Raw genomic sequence first — 19,442 nt, 5'->3', positions numbered from 1 at the left:
GCTAGGTTGGCAGGAGCAGGGACAGAGCAACGGGAGCTCACCCCGTCGGGGGGATTCGAACCGCCTACCTTCTGATCGGCAAGTCCTAGGCTCTGTGGTTTAACCCACAGTGCCACCCATGTCCCAATCCTCTTTTAAAGGCACCCAAATTGGTGGCCATCCCTGTCTCCAGTGGGAGGCAGTTCCACAGGTGAACTACACCACTGTGCAGAGAAGTGCTTTCTTTTTTTATTATTATTAAATTTTTCAAAAAATAGAAATTAAACAAAGCGCAATACATAACACTATAAGAACATTTTCCAAAATGAAAACTAATAAAAATAAAAAGAAAGAAAATGAAAAATAAAAAATATAAAGACAAAAGAAAAGAAAAATACTTTTCATAACCTGGAATATTACCAAATTCTTGCTTCAAATACTGCAATATATAAATCTTGGTTAAAATATTATGAAAGACTTCCACCGCATTCACCACACGTCTCTTAGGTTTCTTATTAACATTTACATCTGTTCTTCAATCATTCCCCTTCCTTAGATTCTTTCATAATCAATCAAATCTTTATGTTCCCTGTATTCTTCACAAGGTTAGTCTAGGCACAACCAAACTTCTGTATTTGAGCCCTGCTTGTATAAATAATCATTTAAACATTTCCATTGTTTCTGAATTAAAATTTTTGACTTATGCCTTATTAAATCCGTCAATTTTGCTAACTCCAGGTACTCACAAAGTTTACTTAACCATTCCCCCTTTGTTAAGAAGTGCTTTCTTTTGTCTATCCGGCTGACTCAGAAACTTCTATCATCGTGTCACTTCCGAATTGACTTTTCTCCAAACGGAAATGTCCCGTTTGGAATCAAGGCTCTCCACCAGATCCCCTCCATTCTCTGAAATCTTAAATCTGGGGATATGTCTCCTTCCTTGGAGGTTATTAAGCAGAGGCTGGGTGGCCATCTGTCATGGATGCTTTAGCTGAGATTCCTACATTGCAGAGGGGGTCCCTTCCAACTTTGCAGTTCTATGATATCATCTAAGAGATGGACGGTCACCTCCAGACTTGATTATTGTAACTCGCTCTACGCGGGGCTGCCCTTGAATCTGACTCAGAAACTCCAGCAGGTGCAGAATGCCGCGGCAAGACTCCTTACAGGGTCCTTGCCGTGGGATCACTTTCATCCAGTGCTTTACCAGCTGCACTGGCTCCCGGTGGAGTACAGGGTCAGATTTAAGGTGCTGGTTTTGACCTTTAAAGCCCTATGCAGCCTAGGACCCACGTACCTACGGGACCGCCTCTCCAGGTATGTCCCACAGAGGACCTTAAGGTCCACAAATGACAACATTTTGGAGGTCCCAAGTCGCAAGGTGGTTAGATTGGTCTCAACTAGGGCCAGGGCCTTTTCAGTACTGGCACTGACTTGGTGGAACGCTCTGTCACAAGAGACTAGGGCCCTGCGGGACTTGACATCTTTCCGCAGGGCCTGCAAGACAGAGCTGTTCCACCCGGCCTTTGCTTTGGACCCAGTCTGACCCGTATGTTTCCCTCTCCTTATGGTTTTGATCTATGGGCTACTTTTAAAATGAGGCTGCATTTTAACCTGTATTTTAAATTGGTGTCCCCCCCCCCTATTATGTTTTTACTGAAATTTTGTTGGTGTTAGCCGCCCTGAACCCGGCTCTGGCCAGGGAGGGCGGGGTATAAATAAATAAATTATTGTTGTTGTTGTTGTTGTTGTTGTTGTTGTTGTTGTTGTTGTTTTTATTATTATTATTATTATTATTATTATTATTATTATTATTATGTCACCCCACTAATTCAATGTCTCCTTCCTACTCCTCACCCAGGAGATTTGGCTAGCACCAACTACAATGTTGTTCTGCCATACAGGGAAGAGATATATTTGCAACATGCCAAGTCTTAAGGTGCTGCAAGTTTGTTGCTTCTGCCTGTTTGAAAACATGATTTCCAATTCACTTTTCAATTTCGTTACATGTACCTCTCACATTTCCTCCCAGGCGCTCAAGGTCTCCCCCCCTCCCATTTTACCTTCACAACAACCCGGAGAGGTAGGTTAGGACTAGGAGTTAAGGTAGATTAGGAATGGCTTGAGGTCCTCCAGAATAGCGATTGTGGAATCCAACCTTTGTCTCCTAGGTTCAGACACATCAGAACCACATCAAAATGCTGAGTGTCCCTAGTTGATTTCACTCCCAATTTCTTCCTTTGCAACAGGATGTTGTGGTGTGTTTGTGTACGGGCTGGATTTCTTGAGCAATCTGGTAACCTTCTTATTGCTAACAAAAGTCTCTGGAGAGTAGAACCCTACCTCTCAAATAGTTTTAATTCATTTCAACAAAAGCTCTAAAGTTAAAGGAGAGAGGAAAAAATATGGCATCTTTAGCAGAAGATTAAAAATCACCCTATGGCCTCAATGAAGTGTTTAGTTGCTTCCATCCTTACAGGGAAAGAAACTCATCACTTTCCCTTCATATCCTAAATCAAGCAGGAAGCTTGCTTTTTCCCAACCTGAATAGTATTATTTGTAAGTGATAAAATGTGAAGATTTTTATGATTAAAGTAAGCGTGATTTAAATAAAAATGGTTAGAAATTATGATATATGTAAACTGCTAAAGATGAGGTAAAATGAAAATCAGATAGGGGGGACTTGGGGAAACCCACCTAACAATGTTTAGAGAAAATAAGGATAAGACAAGAATTTGTTTGTATTGTTTGTCTTTCTGTTTGTGTTGTCTATTTGTGTTATAAAATGAATAATAATTTTGGGGGGAAAAACAAAACAAAACCAATAACTGAAGGAAAGGCATTCTCTCTGAAATCAGCATCATTCAGATTTTTGTTTTTACTTAGCAAGACAGATGGATCCAGAACTTTAAAAAAGAAAGAATTAGCTCTGTTTATATTTTCTTAAAGTGAAATGTACGATGTTCCCAATTCTTTTCCTAGAGTAGCCTTTTAATTGCTATTCATGGTTAAGTTAACTCACACTCAGGGAAAAGAAAGATATTTTTTTTAATGTCCTCATTTTCAGAGATAACGTCTTTCAAATAACCAAGTAGTAGAATATTTAGAGTTCACCTAAATGTATGAGCAGGAAACAGCAGTCAGCAGTAAGGATCACAATAGCTAAGAACTGGGGAACAGAGAGTACATGTGAATGCTTTGATAAAAGTTTGGTCTATAGTAAAAACGACTTCTTATAAAAGTACACACATAAATCAACCCAACAAGTTCATAGAAAGATCGGCATTCATTGTAATGCTTTGGAACAACAAGTTTAGCAGCAAAGCTCAACCTTATGCAGCCTTCCATTTCAAGAATCAAAGAATCTCAGAGCTGGAAGGGACCCTGAGGATCATCTAGTCCAACCCCAGCAATGCAGGAATAAGAAGCTGTTCCTTATGCAGATCAAGCCTGCAACCTTGGTGTTATAAGCACCACACTCTAACCAACACAAACGCCCTTAGCGTTTGTGAACAGATGCTTTCATTTGCTTCACCTTATTTGTTTGCATCTACGATTTTGCCGTTAAGCATAAAAGTATTATTTCAAAACACCCTCTTCTACAGATAAATTTTTCAGTCCGTTAATTGGTTAGATGCTGGTCAGTTCAAAATCAGCATACCCAGAACCTGCTTAGCAATGTAGCTTTTTTCTTTCTTTCTAGAAAGACCCTAACTAAAGAATCTGAGAATCCTCCAGAGAAACAATCTCTCAAAGGACCTGTTGATGGCATTTTACCATTGTACTCTTGAGAGTGTATTAACCTATGGTCTCTGTGTGTGGTTTGGGAGTTGCACGGTCAGGGGAAAAACAACACTGTCCAGGGTTGTAAAGACTGCGGAGAGAATAATTGGGTGCACTCTTTCCACCTTGGATCAAATATATGCTTCCAGGTGCCATAAGAAAGCTGCAGAGATAGTGCAGGATAGTGCGCACCCTGGAAATGATCTCTTTCAGCTTCTGCCTTCTGGAAGAAGGTACAGGGTTATAAAGACTAGGACTAGCCGTCTGAGAAACACTTTCTATCCAAATGCGATTTTGCTTTTAAATGCAGTGTAAAGTAGTCTTTATGTGGGTTTATTGTATTCAATAGCTGAGATAGCAGGCTTGTTGGTTTTTTAATGTCTGATGTAGATTTTTTCAATTTCGTTGTTCTGTATGGGACAATGACAATAAAGATTATTGTACAGTGGTGCCCCGCAAGATGAATGCCTCACAAGACGGAAAACTCGCTAGACGAAAGAGTTTTCCGTTTTGGAGGTGCTTCGCAAAACGAATTTCCTATGGGCTTGCTTCGCAAGACGAAAATGTCTTGCGAGTTCCTGCGGGTTTTTTCCCCCTTCCCCCCCCCTTTTCTAAGCCGCTAAGCTGCTTATCTGCTTATCCACTAAGCCAATAAGCCGCTAAAAGACGCTAAAAGACGCTAAACCGCTAATAGCGCTAATCCGCTAAGCCGTCAATGGGCTTGCTTTGCAAGACGAAAAAACTGCTAGATGAAGAGACTCGCGGAACGGATTCTTTTCGTCTTGCGAGGCACCACTGTATTGTATGGCAAAGGTAACAGAGAGAGCAAATCTTACCTAGGTTGGGGTGTCTAGTCCCTCCTGGGGTCCCCCGGTTCTGGAGGTTATGGAGCATGGGGTTGTCAAAGGGCGAGGAAGTCCAAGTGGCCCCCAGCTCCGGAGTCATGTAGCTCGCTGGGTAGGGGCTGGAGTAAGATCCACTGAAACTGCGGGCGTATTGTTCCCTGCTGTTGGCCGTGATGCTGAGAGGGTTGTTGTACGTGGCCCCCTCTCTGGAGGTGGTGGTCGGGATGGGGGAGCCGGCGGCAAAGGAGAACCTGGGCGAGACGGACGGGTGCGTCGAGCCGGGGTTATACGAGGCGCTTTCGGCTCCGGGCTGAGTCCAGATGGAGTGGCCAGAGGGGCTGCCTTGCTGTGATGAGGCAGACCCCTGGAGGTAAGGGAGGCTGGGGATCATGGTGCCGACTCTCGTGGTCGGGATGTAGACAGGGGAAGTGGCAGCCGCACCATGCATGAAGCCACTCGCCCCTTCGTAGGCCTGTGGGCAATGGTTGGCAGCCATGGCTAAGCTCTGGTACATCTCTGGAGGAGCAGGTGAGATCCAAGTGGGTTAGAGGGAGAGAGAGTCTACCTCTAAAATCAAGACAGGAGGTGACCCTGCCGTTCCCAATCAGGTCCAGGATGAGAGGATAGGGTGGGGAAGCAGTTTTATGGGTCCTAACAGGTCCTAACCTTAAAGGTGGTTCCAGCCATCAGGGCCAGCAGTGGCTTCCGTGGTCTAGCATCCTTCTCTCCCTTCTGGGCCTGGTTCACACCTATAAAGGAAGGGGAGACAGAATGAGACATGCAGGTAAAGTGTGGGTAGGGGGGGGAGAGAAAGAGGGAGAGAAAAGGTGGTTCAAAAAGGCTCCCCTCCCCACTTAAGTATAATAAGTTATAATAAACTTAGGGAAGGTGAGAGACAGTTAGAAGGCACCACCAGAACAGCCAAACCTTTGTCCCTGGGGGTATAAAGGTAAAGGGACCCCTGACCATTAGGTCCAGTCGTGGCCGACTCTGGGGTTGCGGCGCTCATCTCGCTTTATTGGCCGAGGGAGCCGGCGTACAGCTTCCGGGTCATGTAGCCATCATGACCAAGCCACTTCTGGCAAACCAAAGCAGCACACGGAAACACCGTTTACCTTCCCGCAGGAGTGGTACCTATTTATCTACTTGCACTTTGACGTGCTTTCGAACTGCTAGGTGGGCAGGAACTGGGACCGAGCAACGGGAGCTCACCCCCCCTCTCGTTGTGGGGATTCGAACCCCCCCCCCCCCCGACCTTCTGATCTGCAAGTGCTAGGCTCTGTGGTTTAACCCACAGTGCCACCCCATCCCACTTAAGGCAGGTATAATAAACTTAGGGAAGGTGAGAGACGGTCAGAGGGCAGCACCAGCACAGCCAAACCTTTGTCCCTGGGGGTATAGATGCTGCTAATTGGACCAAGTCTGGCTGTTTGATCTGAAATCACATCACAGCAGTAGGCTGTCCTTTTGGGAAAGGGAGTGAAAATAATAAAGGATTGAAACTGGAGCCTAGAGTTAGGTAGGTTAGGAATGGCTTGAGGTCCTCCAGAATAAGAATAAGGTTGAGGAATCCAACCTTTGTCTTTGGTGGGGTGGCAAGAAAATGGAAAAAGTTGTTTTGGGGGGAGGCAGGCAACGGAAAGTGGGTGAGCAAAAGTATAAGACGGTTTGCACACAGAAAGATGTGAGTCAGATAGGTCCCGGTGTGCTGTGACATAGGTGTATACTTTTCCTGGAAGGATAAAATTGTAGAGTTGAGAGGGTACCCCAAGGGTCATCTAGTCCAACCCTTCGAGGGAGGAATCACCGCTCTGTGAACCAGAGCTCCATTTGAGGCTGACTTCAACACAGAAATGGGACGTCTGGAAACTGTGCACATGCTTAGGGATTAAAAAGACACAGGCCACAATTCCTCTCAGGTTCATGACTTCTGTGCGCGCTCAGAGGGCGAGGAATGTTCATTACAGAGCTATTCCTTGCAGCCTTGAACAACACCCCTCTCCGCTTGTCAAAATACACATTTCTGCACACATCAAAAGGCAGCTGTGATGAGTCATGATTTCCTCCTTTGCAGTTAAGATCTGCCAGTTCTGCCCAACCACACTTAGAGAGGCAAGCAGTGGGACCCATGTAGGATGTGCATACTGCAAGGGTAGGTATAATTGTGTGCAAGAGCACTGCAACACATGCATGGAACCCATGTGTGACCCCCATCTACAATGCATGTACATCTACATGTTCAAAACAGCAGCAGGAAATGCAGGACAGGCTAACTAACATGAATTGCTCGTCCTTCTGTTGACGCAGGAGAATATGAAGGTCTTGTTTTCCTGTTGTTCTTAACCTTCATGTCCTTCATTCTCACCACAACCCTGCGAGGTGGATTAAACAGAGAGGGTGCAATCGTCACCCAGTGAGCTCCGTGGCTGTGGGGGATTTGAACCCAGAGTCTCCCCAGCCTAAGTGTAATCACAACTCTAACCACTGTGCCACAATGTCTCTCCAGGGCCTTTGGAAGCCTGCCCCGCAACACACAAAAAAAACAGTCCCCTTCAGCAGTCTGCATTTTGTATGCGGGCACCAAGGGAGCGAGGGATGCGGGTGGCGCTGTGGGTTAAACCACAGAGCCTAGGACTTGCCGATCAGAAGGTCGGCGGTTTGAATCCCTGTGACGGGGTGAGCTCCTGTTGCTCAGTCCCTGCTCATGCTAACCTAGCAGTTCGAAAGCACATCAAAGTGCAAGTAGATAAATAGGTACCACTCCGGCGGGAAGGTAAACAGCATTTCCGTGTGCTGCTCTGGTTCGCCAGAAGTGGCTTAGTCATGCTGGCCACATGACCCGGAAGCTGTACGCCGGCTCCCTCGGCCAATAAAGCGAGATGAGCGCCGCAACCCCAGAGTTGCCCACAACTGGACCAAATGGTCAGGGGTCCCTTTACTTTACCTTTACCAAGGGAGCGATGCCACCTCTACTCCCTTCTCAAATGGTCTCCTCAACGCTTAATGCCTGAAACAGAGAGGACTAGAATCTTCTAAAGGGCAGAGGCTGATGGGGTCACTGAAAAGGATTGCATGGACAACCCATTAGGAGACACAGGAACTAGCAACCTACAGTACTTCGAACACAAACACAATCTGCTTTCCACACTTGACTCTTGCGCAAGGCGATGGGCCAGCAACCTTTGGGCATGTGCAAAGTGTCACCCCCTGACTGCTGAAGAATCACTGCCTGGCTCTCCAGCTCCCCACCCCCACCATCTAAACACGTGGACTTTGGTAGCCTGACTCCCAAGGCCTGCAAGATCCAGTCCCTGAAACCTCTCTGAAAAGCCTCTTTCCCAAAGAGATGGGCCAGCGTTCATGTCTAAAATCGAGCTCTTCTCAAAAATACACTGAATTCGATTTGAATTTAGAGACCGGTTCTTTCGCCGCCCTCCCCAGTCTCTGTCTCCTGCCAATCGGCCCCAAAGGAGATTCTCGTGGAAATGAAACGTAAACGGAGTTTAGGGGATTTTTATTTTTATGGATAAGGGTGGCTTCTCTTTTAAATCGGATCATTCGCGGTCTCAGCCCCCCCCCCCAAAAAAATAATTATTCCCAGCATGCCCGCTGTTTTTGCGCCATGGTGAAGCGAACAAACCCTCTCTTTCCAGATTTTCCAGGTTAATACGAATTAACACTCCCCCCCTCCCACTCCTCATTCCCCGTAGGTGAAACCGAATTCAAGCGTCGCGAAGATTCTTCCCCAATTATCCCCTGCTGCTCAATAACTGAAGAAATAAAGTTAAGTGGGGAAAGCTCCCCCCCCCCCTTTTTAAAAGTAACTTGAAATTCACACAAGTCTCTATGTACGAAACGCCCGCAGCATTTGTTCAAAGTTTTAGCCGTTTCTGTTCCAGATTTATCAAGCAGATAATTAGAAATCGGCTGCCAGCGTTCCTTTAAAAAACAACAGCAGCAACAACCCCACACTTTTTCCTTTTGAAAAAATAAATCATATCCTTACATTGATTCACTCATGAATCGGATTGATCTAATATATTTTAGCAATCTCCTCCAGAAAATGTTTGTAGAACTAAACTCTTCAAAATAATGAATATTTTCTGACGACGCAGGAGCAAATCTGAATTGCAACGTGCACAAATATAAAATCTGTGGACGGCGATAGTGCAATTACGCACAAAATAATGCGGTTTAAGGTATAACCTTCAGCGTTGCATTGCAGCCTTGAGAAGCGTAAAGTTGTGATCACACAAAATAGCATGACGAGCAGGAAACACGGACACGCTCCAGCCAACTTTGAACACTTCAAAACTGAAAGCAGGAGGTCGACTTAAAACTTCCTAGCAAACGAATGTGTGTCCCACTACATTTCTCCCAGCGGGGTTTAAAAAAGGTGCTTTTGCAATTCTGAAATTCAATTAACTCCAACCCAGATGTAAATAAAGAGACCCCCACTTTATATGTAGATGCAAATAGTTGGCAGAAGAAAAAATGAGTTGGGTTGAAAACTTTGCAAAATTTAAAGGTGTGTGTATGGGGGGGGGAATCCAAATAGGATAAACATACTAGAAATATTTGGAATGGTTGTTGGTTTTTTTTATTCTATCCTTACTGGGGTTTCTCCTCCCCATCGTTTCCATCTCCATCTTTTAAGAACGGAATGTTTTTATTATTACGTTTTACGAAGGAGATTTGAACGCGGGGAATAAGCGGAGGTTTATTCACTCACTTGGCCCCCCTGCTTTACTTGGAACCGAGCGATTTACTCGGAACAGAACCCTCTTTTTACGCGGAAATCATAGTAAAAATAAGAATATTGAATCAGATCCTCTGAGTGGCTCCGTCCCGCCCTCAAAAGGGGTTTTTAACTTCCGCGCTTAAAATCAGATATTTGTTGCTCCCTGCTTTTAAAAAGCGATCACAAAAAGACAGAGACTGTTTAGGAAATAATAATCAACTATTATTATTATTTTACAGAGCAGTGCCTTAGTGAGGAAGAAAGAAATAGTAGCTCTACATTTGAAACCGCACATTTTCGTTTTTTAAAAAAATGTTTCTTATTGTCGCCCCCCCTCCGAAAAAACACACACATCCCTGTTTGAGAAACGAGAGAGGAAGAAAAATCACCTTTTGAACAAGAGCTGCCCTTTAAAAATGAAAATCCTCCCCGTTCAATGAGAATCTCGGTCAGCAAACCTGGGGTTTACAAAGTAGCCAATGATGATCTAAGGCCGCTTGGATATTTTATTGCAAACAGTTTAGAAGTTTTATTACTCTCGAGCGGCATATAGGTTTTGTTACACAAATCTTTAAAATAAGTAAGTAAGTAAGTAAGTAAGTAAGTAAGTAAGTAAATAAATATAGTAGCAAGTAGCTAAAAAGAAGGCAAATAAGGAAGACTTTCAAAACAGCAAGGAGAACTGGGAGAATATTAGAAGAATAGCAATAATCATTCCTATTACGCACAATTCAGCCCCATCGATTTCTACACGACATCTATCAATCCAGCTGAGATCGGAGTTTAAAAGTTTTCACGTTTGACTGAATCAATCCCGCATCAAAAACCACTACTAACCTTAAGAGGGGGATAACTAGAGGTATAGGAGATTTGCGCAAAAAAAGAGAGATAAAATCCTGCCGAAACTACCGCGATGGGATTATTTATAAAAATTGGGTAGGATTTAAGAAGTTTAATTTTTCACTTTTCTAGGGACCTTCGTTGCGTTTCCAGTCGCTGATTTCTTCTCTCTTTTTTTAAGCGAAAAGAATGTCTGCTTTGTGCGAAGTAAGGGAATGATATAAAAATAAAGCGAACGGAGATCTAGGGAGCTGGCGAGGAGGAGGAGAAGGAGCGAGAGAGAACGAGAAGGGGCGGAATGAAACTGGAAAGGAGAAAGAAGGAGAACGTGGAAGCTGGGGGTCGTGGAATCCTCGCAGCGCGACCCTAAGTTCGTTTTACTCGCCTCGTTGGGTTTAGCGATCCTCAATCCCGGGGGAAATTGAATGAAGAAGGTTACAGTTTCAGCTAGGAAAGGAAAGGCCGGGTTGGCTGCGGAGACGGAGAGACTGGAGAAAAATAGATATTGGAACCTATCCAAAGGGACGGTGGATCCTGCGCAAAGAGGGAGCGACATGTGCTGCCCTAAGAATCCAGCGTCAGACGAAGCGAAAAACGACCAGATTTTCTCGATCCGCGTGCATTTAATATATCCAAAGAGCAGTCTTTCCCTCAAAGAATTCTGGGCACCGTAGTTTCCCCCTCGCATTGTGACAATTGCCAGCAGCCCAGCCTAAACTACAGAGCCCAGAATTCTTTGAGGGTGAGGAATGTTCTTTGGGTGTCCTTTCACTGCGATTCCTGCGTGGCAGAAGGTAGACTAGATGGCACTTAGAGATCCCTTTCCACTTTACAGGTCTACGGTTCTATAAAGGTCCAGTACGCGCGCGCGCAAAATATATATATCTGGGAATATATCTGGCGAGGAGAAAGCGGTGGTGGCGGCGAGCAAGGGGGAAAAAAAATAAAGAAAAATGGTGAGAGGTCTGCAAGAGAGAGAGATAGAGATCCAACCGACCTGCTTTCTTCCGTCTCCGTTTGCCTGCTCCGAGTCGGGCTCTCTTCCCCGCGAAGCCGGTTCCACTCCGGAGCAGCGCCGGGGCGCAGCCTGCCCGCGCTCCGGGGGCCAGGGAGCCTTGATCACGGCGGTTACCCCGCTGAGAAAGCCCGCAAGTGGCCCGCGGGAGGCTCCTGGCCCGTCTCTGCAGGCTGCCTGCCTCGGGCGGCCGCAGGAGCAACACGCCTCGCTCCTGCCGGGAGAAAAAGAGAGAGAGAGAGGCGCAAAGGCGTCAGGCGCCTCCGGCCCAGCCCCCTCGGCCAGGACCTCAAGCAGGGCTTCTGCTGACGCTTCCCACCTCTTCCCTCCTCCTCCTCCAGTCCTCCCCCTCCTCTTTCCCCACTTTCTTGCCTCCTGGCCTCGCCACACCATAGGAACACACAGGGAGTTGCTTTCCCATGACTCAGACCATTGGTCTAGCCAGCTCAGTAGCGTCTGCACGGGCCGGCAGCAGCAGGGTTTCAGGCAAGGAGGAGGCACCCTGCTAGCGTCGCAGCCACGGAACAGCTGGCACGTTTGCAAAGCCAAGCGGAGTCTGCTCAGGTTTCACATTGGATGGGGGCACGTCTGGTTGAGAGGGGGTTGGACTAGATGACCGTCCGGGTCCCTTCCAACTTTTAAGATTCTGAGATTCCCAGCCCTGCCTGGAAATGCCATTGGGAACTGAACCTGGCACCTTTTGCTCCTCCACTTTTCCAAAAGATGCGTTTTTGACGTGGGAGTGTATCTGCTGCGCAACTGAGCCAATCTTCATTCCTTTGGGGGCGGGGGATGGAAACTGTGTGTATGTGTAGATAGATAGATAGATAGATAGATAGATAGATAGATAGATAGATGGACAGGCATTAGGGCCAATATTATTAGGTAATACAGTATAGCACCCTGAACAAGGACAAAATTCCTCCGCTCCCCCACCTAAATATTACTTATTTTCACAAGAATTCCTTTTGGTACAGTTGCTTTTTTAATGGATATTCTCATTAGGTCCCTGAATAAATAAAGGTCTTCTTATTATTGTTGCTGGCACCTGTCTGTCTTGGCAGAGACCATTACGGGAGAGGCATGCTTTGTTGCAGACAGAGGTGTCCCATAGTGGTTTATTCCTAATAATAATAATAATAATAATAATAATACTTTTTATTTATACCCTGCCCTCCCCAACCAAGACCGGGCTCAGGGTGGCTAACACATGATATAAAAACAAATTGATTGAAATACAACTTAAAAACAAGATTAAAATACAACATTAAAACATTAAAATACTGCCTCATTTCAATGGAAGCACAAATCAAAAACTTTTTGGGGGATGAAAACGTCAAGTCTTCACCAAGGCTAACTCTACACTCTTCCCAGTGCTCATTCTTCTGCTGGTCACTATTATGGATGAGTAACCTTACTGGTTGTCTCCAGGCTTTGTGGCATTCCCACACAGCCGGGCCAGCAAGTCCTTGGGGATCCCGAAATTTTCCATTCTGTGGACATGACCCAGCCAGGATAGATATTGCTGAGACAGGAGTGGGAACATGCTGTGAATGTGGACCTCAAAAAGATATTGTGGCTTTGTGAAAGATTCAGAAAAGAGCAACTGAAATGATCCAGAGGTGGAACTTTCTTTAAGAGATCGCCCAAAGTCCTTGAGCTTTTCTTAGGAGGGCAGCCAGAGTTGTTAAGCTGAGCTTTTGGGAGGAACATCTCCAGAACTTGCTTAGCTAGCTTTTTGAAGGAAGGACAGCGCCTGTGATGGCCTGGAACTCTGGCTCAGACTCAGAACCAGAGGAGACTCAGTCTGCACCGGATCCTTTGCCTCAGGCATCATCTGAACCAAGTCTGGGGCCTGATCCTGAAGAGTCCCAGTCTGCACAGGTTCCCCTGCAACAAACACCAGCTGGGCCGAGTCAGGGGCCTGAGCCTGCCCTGGCTCCAGATGTGGGGATGACCTCGTTGCCTCCAGCTGGGCCATCACTTACAGCTGCTCCACTACCGGTTTGGTCAGGGGAGGCTGAGGCGGCCCCTGGGTCTAGTAACCCACCAACATCTCCCAAGATGCAGAGACTGAGGTCTGAGCGAAGGAGAGACCTGAGTACTCACAGGAGGAGTGCTCACCTTCAGGCAAGACAGGGAGGTGAGTCGCCAGGGGATTAGGACTGGCTGTTACCCCAACAAAGACCCTGCCCCAGGTTGGACCCTGCCCCAGGTTGCGGAAGCAACATTGCTGTATGCCAGACCCTGTTTGAGATCCTGTACCTGTCCTTGCCTGGTTCCCTGCCTCGTGTCCTGCCCTGGCCCTGTCAGACTGACTCCCAGCGGAACCTTCGGATTCTGGTTTGGTCCTGGACTGCATTTCACGGGTTACCCCTGGGCCCAGCACAGCGCCTGTGCCACCTTGCAGTCCCCCAGGATTCCCAACAGCCCCTGGATGCCCTGTGGCCCCCCCTGCCACCCTGCGAACCCCCAGTGTGCCCCTCCCACCTCTACCCTGCCTTTCTATGCTACTGAACTCATGAAAGCTGGATGCTGGGAAATTCAGGACAGATAAGAGGAAGTCCTTTTCTTCATAGAGCGCATAGTTAAACTATGGAACTCACTTCTACAGGAGGCAGTGTTGGTTACCAAGCTAGATGGCTTTTATAGAAGATTAGTCAAATTCATGGTGGCACTGTGGGTTAAACCACAGAGCCTGTTGTTGTTTAGTCGTTTAGTCATGTCCGACTCTTCGTGACCCCATGGACCAGAGCACACCAGGCACTCCTGTCTTCCACTGCCTCCCGCAGTTGGGTCAGACTCATGTTTGTAGCTTCGAGAACACTGTCCAACTATCTTGTCCTCTGTCGTCCCCTTCTCCTTGTGCCCTCCATCTTTCCCAACATCAGGGTCTTTTCCAGGGAGTCTTCTCTTCTCATGAGGTGGCCAAAGTCTTGGAGCCTCAGCTTCAGGATCTGTCCTTCCAGTGAGCACTCAGGGCTGATTTCCTTCAGAATTGATAGGTTTGATCTTCTTGCAGTCCATGGGGCTCTCAAGAGTCTCCTCCAGCACCATAACTCAAAAGCATCAATTCTTCGGCGATCAGCCTTCTTTATGGTCCAGAAAACCACAGAGCCTAGGGCTTGCCAATCAGAAGGTTGGCGGTTTGAATCCCCGCGATGGGGTGAGCTCCAGTTGCTCGGTCCCTGCTCCTGCCAACCTAGCAGTTCAAAAGCATGTCAAAGTACAAGTAGATAAATAGGTACCACTACGACGGGAAGGTAAACAGCGTTTCCATGCGCTGCTCTGGTTCGCCAGAAGCTGCTTAGTCATGCTTGCCACATGACCGGGAAGCTGTACGCCGGCTCCCTTGGCCAATAAAGCGAGATGAGCGCCACAACCCCAGAGTCGGTCATGACTGGACCTAATGGTCAGGGGTCCCTTTACCTTTACCTTTTAGGCAAATTCATGGGGGAGAGGGCTAGGAATGGCTACTAGCACAGAAGCCAACTTCTAGGGGCTGAGGTCCCTCCACCCCCCAGTAAAATATTTGAGGGTGCTGGTGTCCCCCAAAAGTTGATGGTCATCATTGCCATTCAAATGCTGTTCCTTGTGACTGATTATGCAGGGCAGGGTTATTAAATATACCCAATTTATAAAGCCTGATTTGCAAACCTGGATCAGACCTTATTTCATCCGGACTGATACCCAGAGCCTAATCCACAAAAAAAATATTGAAAGTGAGGAAGTGAAAGAAAAGAAAGAAAGCAACTAACAAAGAAACCTTGAAATTGTGATCCAGTACGTTATATGGGTGTGAAAGTAATACAGTTGTTCCAACAAATGCAAAATTATGAGCAAGTCTATTTATAAATGGGTTCCAAACGTTGTTGTATTTATCCATGAACATTCTGCATCCACTTGTATGTTGCAAGAGCTGTCATGTCTTCTAGCCATTGATGGAAGGGGGCCATGGTATTCTCGTAAAATCATGGAAGGGACCGCCAAGGTCATCTAGTCCAGTGTTTCCCAACCTTGGGCCTCCAGCTGTTTTTGAACTACAATTCCCATCATCCCTGACCACTGGTCTTGCTAGCTAGGGATGATGGGAGTTGTAGGCCAAAAACATCTGGAGGCCCAAGGTTGGGAAACACTGATCTAGTCCAACCCCTTCAATGCAGGAATTTTTTTGCCCAGAGAGGGGCTCAAACCAACAATCCTGATATTAAAATCCTCAAGTTCTACTGACTGAGCTATGCGTTTTCAATGAATCAATATCGGGGGGTTTTAAGGGCAGAGGAAGTCCATCTACGTGGACACAAGTCTTCAGAAATCCCATTAACTTGCATTGAGGAACCAAAATAGCCATAATTTTCTTGTCCATGAGATTTGCAGACTTGCCAGCCTAGCTTCCTACTTGGGGGTTGAAATATACTCGGAGTCGGGAGTGGATTTCATGCTCTTTTTCAGCTCATAGTGGTGAGGAGTATTGGAAGTTCCTCCAGAATGTCTGCTTTATATACATTATTTACACAATGGGCCCCACGTGATCGACTAATTCTGGGATTCACCTGTAGGCCAATTAGGTTGTGGATTCACTTCCACCTGGAGCTGGATTGGGTGGCTCCTGTGGACCAATCAGACAGCTGCATTCTGGACTCTATTGTTCTAGGACCAATCAGACTGCTGCATTCTGAATCCTATTGTTCTAGGACCAATCAGACTGCTGCATTCTGAATCCTATTGTTCTAGGACCAATCAGACTGCTGCATTCTGAATCCTATTGTTCTAGGACCAATCAGACTGCTGCATTCTGGACCCTATTGTTCTAGGACCAATCAGACTGCTGCATTCTGAATCCTATTGTTCTAGGACCAATCAGACAGCTGCATTCTGGACTCTATTGTTCTAGGACCAATCAGACTGCTGCATTCTGGACCCTATTGTTCTAGGACCAATCAGACTGCTGCATTCTGAATCCTATTGTTCTAGGACCAATCAGACTGCTGCATTCTGAATCCTATTGTTCTAGGACCAATCAGACTGCTGCATTCTGGACCCTATTGTTCTAGGACCAGTCAGACTGCTGCCTTTTGGATCCTATTCAACTCAGTACATAACAGAGGTTTAGCCCTGCTAACTTGCAGACAGGCATTTTGGTGTCTAAAGCAGCATATAAATTAATTTTTTTTTTAAATGGAGACAGAATGCATTAAGATAGCAACTTTTCATTTATTTATTTTTTTAAAAAACCCCAGTATATGAAAACCAGCAGTAAGGAAATGATAAATCATGGTTGCCCAGAATCAAGGTCTGCTTTTTCCTGTTATCAGTCTTGAAGGCTGCAGAATAATGGATGATATCCCTCCCTCCCCTCTTTTTATTAATGCAGCAATATTGCTCTCTTATTACCCTATTAACCTTTAGACCCTTCTGTCTGCCTGACGTATAATCACATGCACAGGTCCAACCAAGGACGACAGAGAACAGCCTCTGTGAACGTGATACCAATTCCTTGCTGAAGCAAAGTGGGGGGCTGCGGGGTCATGGCCTGGATAAGAGACCGCTGAGGAGTGGAGCCCCATACCCCCACCCCCAATGACTCTGAACTTTGTCTGCTGGGATAGCAAAGATTGGTAGAGTTGGAAGAGTGCTGGAGGAGACTCTTGAGAGTCCCATGGACTGCAAGAAGATTTCTGAAGGAAATCAGCCCTGAGTGCTCACTGGAAGGACAGATCCTGAAGCTGAGGCTCCAATACTTTGGCCACCTCATGAGAAGAGAAACTCCCTGGAAAAGACCCTGATGTTGGGAAAGATGGAAGGCACAAGGAGAAGGGGATGATGGAGGACGAGATGGTGGGACAGTGTTCTCGAAGCTACCAGCATGTGTTTGACCAAACTGCAGGAGGCAGTGGAAGACAGGAGTGCCTGGCGTGCTCTGGTCCATGGGGTCATGATGAGTCGGACACGACTAAATGACTAAACAACAACAGCAGAGTTGGAAGGGACCCCCGAGGGTGATCTAATCCAACCCCCCTGCGATGCAGGAACCTCAACTAAAGCACCCATGACAAATTCAAACTCAATTCTCTGTGTGCTGGTTCTTAAGTAGCCCCAAAGGCATCATCCACGCAGGGAGGGATAAGCAAGTTGGGGACTGGAACCCCCAAATTTTGTAGAAGGACAACAGAATTAAGTAACTAAGCAGCCCAACAAGAGTTAAGCCATGGGTAGGCAACCTAAGGGCCAGATCCGGCCCAGTTGCTGTCTGATTGGGAAACGATGGAAACAAAAAGATATATACTGCGAAGGAGACAAAAGACAAGCTAAACAAATGCCATTAAACTCTTTCCACAAGACAGAACTTACAAAAGAGTTTTGTATTTTAAGATTTCCCCATTTCTGCAACCCCCATGCCCTGTGAATGGAGAGGGTTGGGTCTCTTGATAGCTCTCTAGGCTAGCCCTACAGCTCTCATTAAGCAAAGTCCCTCTCCTCCCCCCCCCCTTACCCTGGCATTCTCCTTATATAGTGTTGTAATTGCAACAGTTTGGAGACAGTCTGTCTGGGGTTTTTTAGAGATCAAATTTATCTATGATGGGCACAAATCATGACACTCAATAGTGATCTGCAGTTGCCTTGGCCTGACCTGGACAAGGGTCCAAATTGGTCCAATTTGGTTTGGGATTTGGCTGAATCTGGTGCTCAGCCCTTATAAATGGGGTGTGTGTGGAATGGATGGGCAGAAGCAGCAACTCTTAAGGAAGGAGGGAAGGTCATTCTCTCTCTCTCTCTCTGTCTCCAATTTATGTACAGTCCTTTATCCCAGGGAGGTATACATCATAAGCCCATGCAATGGGCTGGAGAAAGTAAACAGGCTGGAACAGCGGCGTAGCGTGGGTTGTCAGCACCCGGGGCAAGGCAAGTAATTTGCACCCCTAACCCCTAACCTGCCGCTGCTGCCAGCTTCTTCTTGCTGCTGCCTGGGCTGGTCGGGTGTGGTTCTCTCCCGCGCTCAGCGCTGCGCTGGGCAGCCGCTGCAATGTCCCTCCCCCAGATAGTCCCTCCCTCGCTCTCTCTCTGCTCCGCACCGCAACGCACGCCTGGCACCCTCCCCCTCCACAGTGGGCGGCCACCCGGCAGCTCGGATCGGATTCGCACAGCCAGCACTGCAGTGAGAGAGAGTGAGTGAGCCAGGTAGGGGCAGAGAGCTGCGAGTGCGAGCGTGCCCCCCCCCCAAATGTTGTGCCCGGTGCGGCTAGCCCCCCTGCACCCCCCACACTACGCCACTGGGCAGGAAATGGTTCTTGAACTACCTTTGAAAGTCAAAATGGTTTGGGGGAATGGCCATAGCTCAATGGTACAACTTCTGCTTTGCAACCAAAAGGTCCCAGGTTCAATCACCGGTGTCTCCAGATAGGACTGGGGAAAACTTCTTGCCTGGGTCAATGATCTGACCTATTATGCGCAATAATTTCTAGGGTTTGTTTTTTTTACAATATGTGCAGTTTGTGCATAATGCCCGAGGAGCCTGTCTGCTGCCACATCAGGTCTAGAACTGTCAGTTCAAGAGCGCCTGAGACCTAGGGGCAGGCCCTGGTGATGTCATGGGTTGGGTCTCCAGTGATTTCATGGGGGCAGCCCCTGGTGATGTCATTAAGCAAATCACATTAGCCACAGGGAGGGTGGAGATCAGACTCCCCAAAGGGTCTATGTAAAAATTTGCAGCCTGAAGCTTGCAATCTGCATGCAATTTTCTTTAAAAAAAAATTGTGTTAAGGTGCTCTCACCCAGATTCAAACCCTCCCTCTGCCACCTGGAGTGCAGCAGGCAAGCCGAGACTCCAGGTCAACCCTGAAGGTCTAGCAAACCTAATCAGGTCCTTCTCAAACAATTCAGATTATCTCCTCTGGGAGGTACCCAAGTCTCTTTGTTGGGGGTAGGGGGTGGGTGCCTGGATCCTGGTTCTGATCTACCCATTGACTAAGTCAAAATAATATATAATCCCATCATCATGGCAGAGGCCATCCCTAGACCAAATGACGCCCTAGGATCCTAGCATCTTCAGTATCACCTCTCCCCCCTCTGTTTGTTCAGCAGCTGATGAATACCCTCTATCCCAGCTTATTTTGCAACCGACACACAATTCTCATGCAGGATTGCTTACAAGTCTGTGGAATGGGCTCCAGAGCTGCAACAGTTTCTTCTAATAATAATAATAATTTATTATTTATACCCCGCCCATCTGGCTGGGTTT

At 46.8% G+C, this 19,442-nt stretch overlaps 1 protein-coding gene across 1 annotated transcript in view; it reads right to left on the bottom strand.

Annotated features, from left to right (window-relative positions):
- GATA4 (GATA binding protein 4) overlaps positions 1-11,515 on the bottom strand; it is a 55,287-nt gene extending 43,772 nt beyond the window's left edge. Inside the window, exons 1-2 of the mRNA XM_079968888.1 lie at positions 11,186-11,515; positions 4,599-5,356 (exon numbers count right to left, since the gene is read on the bottom strand). Of these exons, the coding sequence (XP_079825014.1) occupies positions 4,599-5,121 (523 nt within the window). The 5' untranslated portion in view covers positions 5,122-5,356; positions 11,186-11,515. The remainder of the gene's footprint in view (positions 1-4,598; positions 5,357-11,185) is intronic.
- Positions 11,516-19,442: the final 7,927 nt, after the last annotated feature.

This window comes from Podarcis cretensis (genome assembly GCF_951804945.1).
Source record: "Podarcis cretensis genome assembly, chromosome: 3".
NCBI lineage: Eukaryota > Metazoa > Chordata > Lepidosauria > Squamata > Lacertidae > Podarcis > Podarcis cretensis.
The sequence above is the reverse complement of the archived record's forward strand: the minus strand, read 5'-3'. Positions and strand labels throughout refer to the sequence as shown.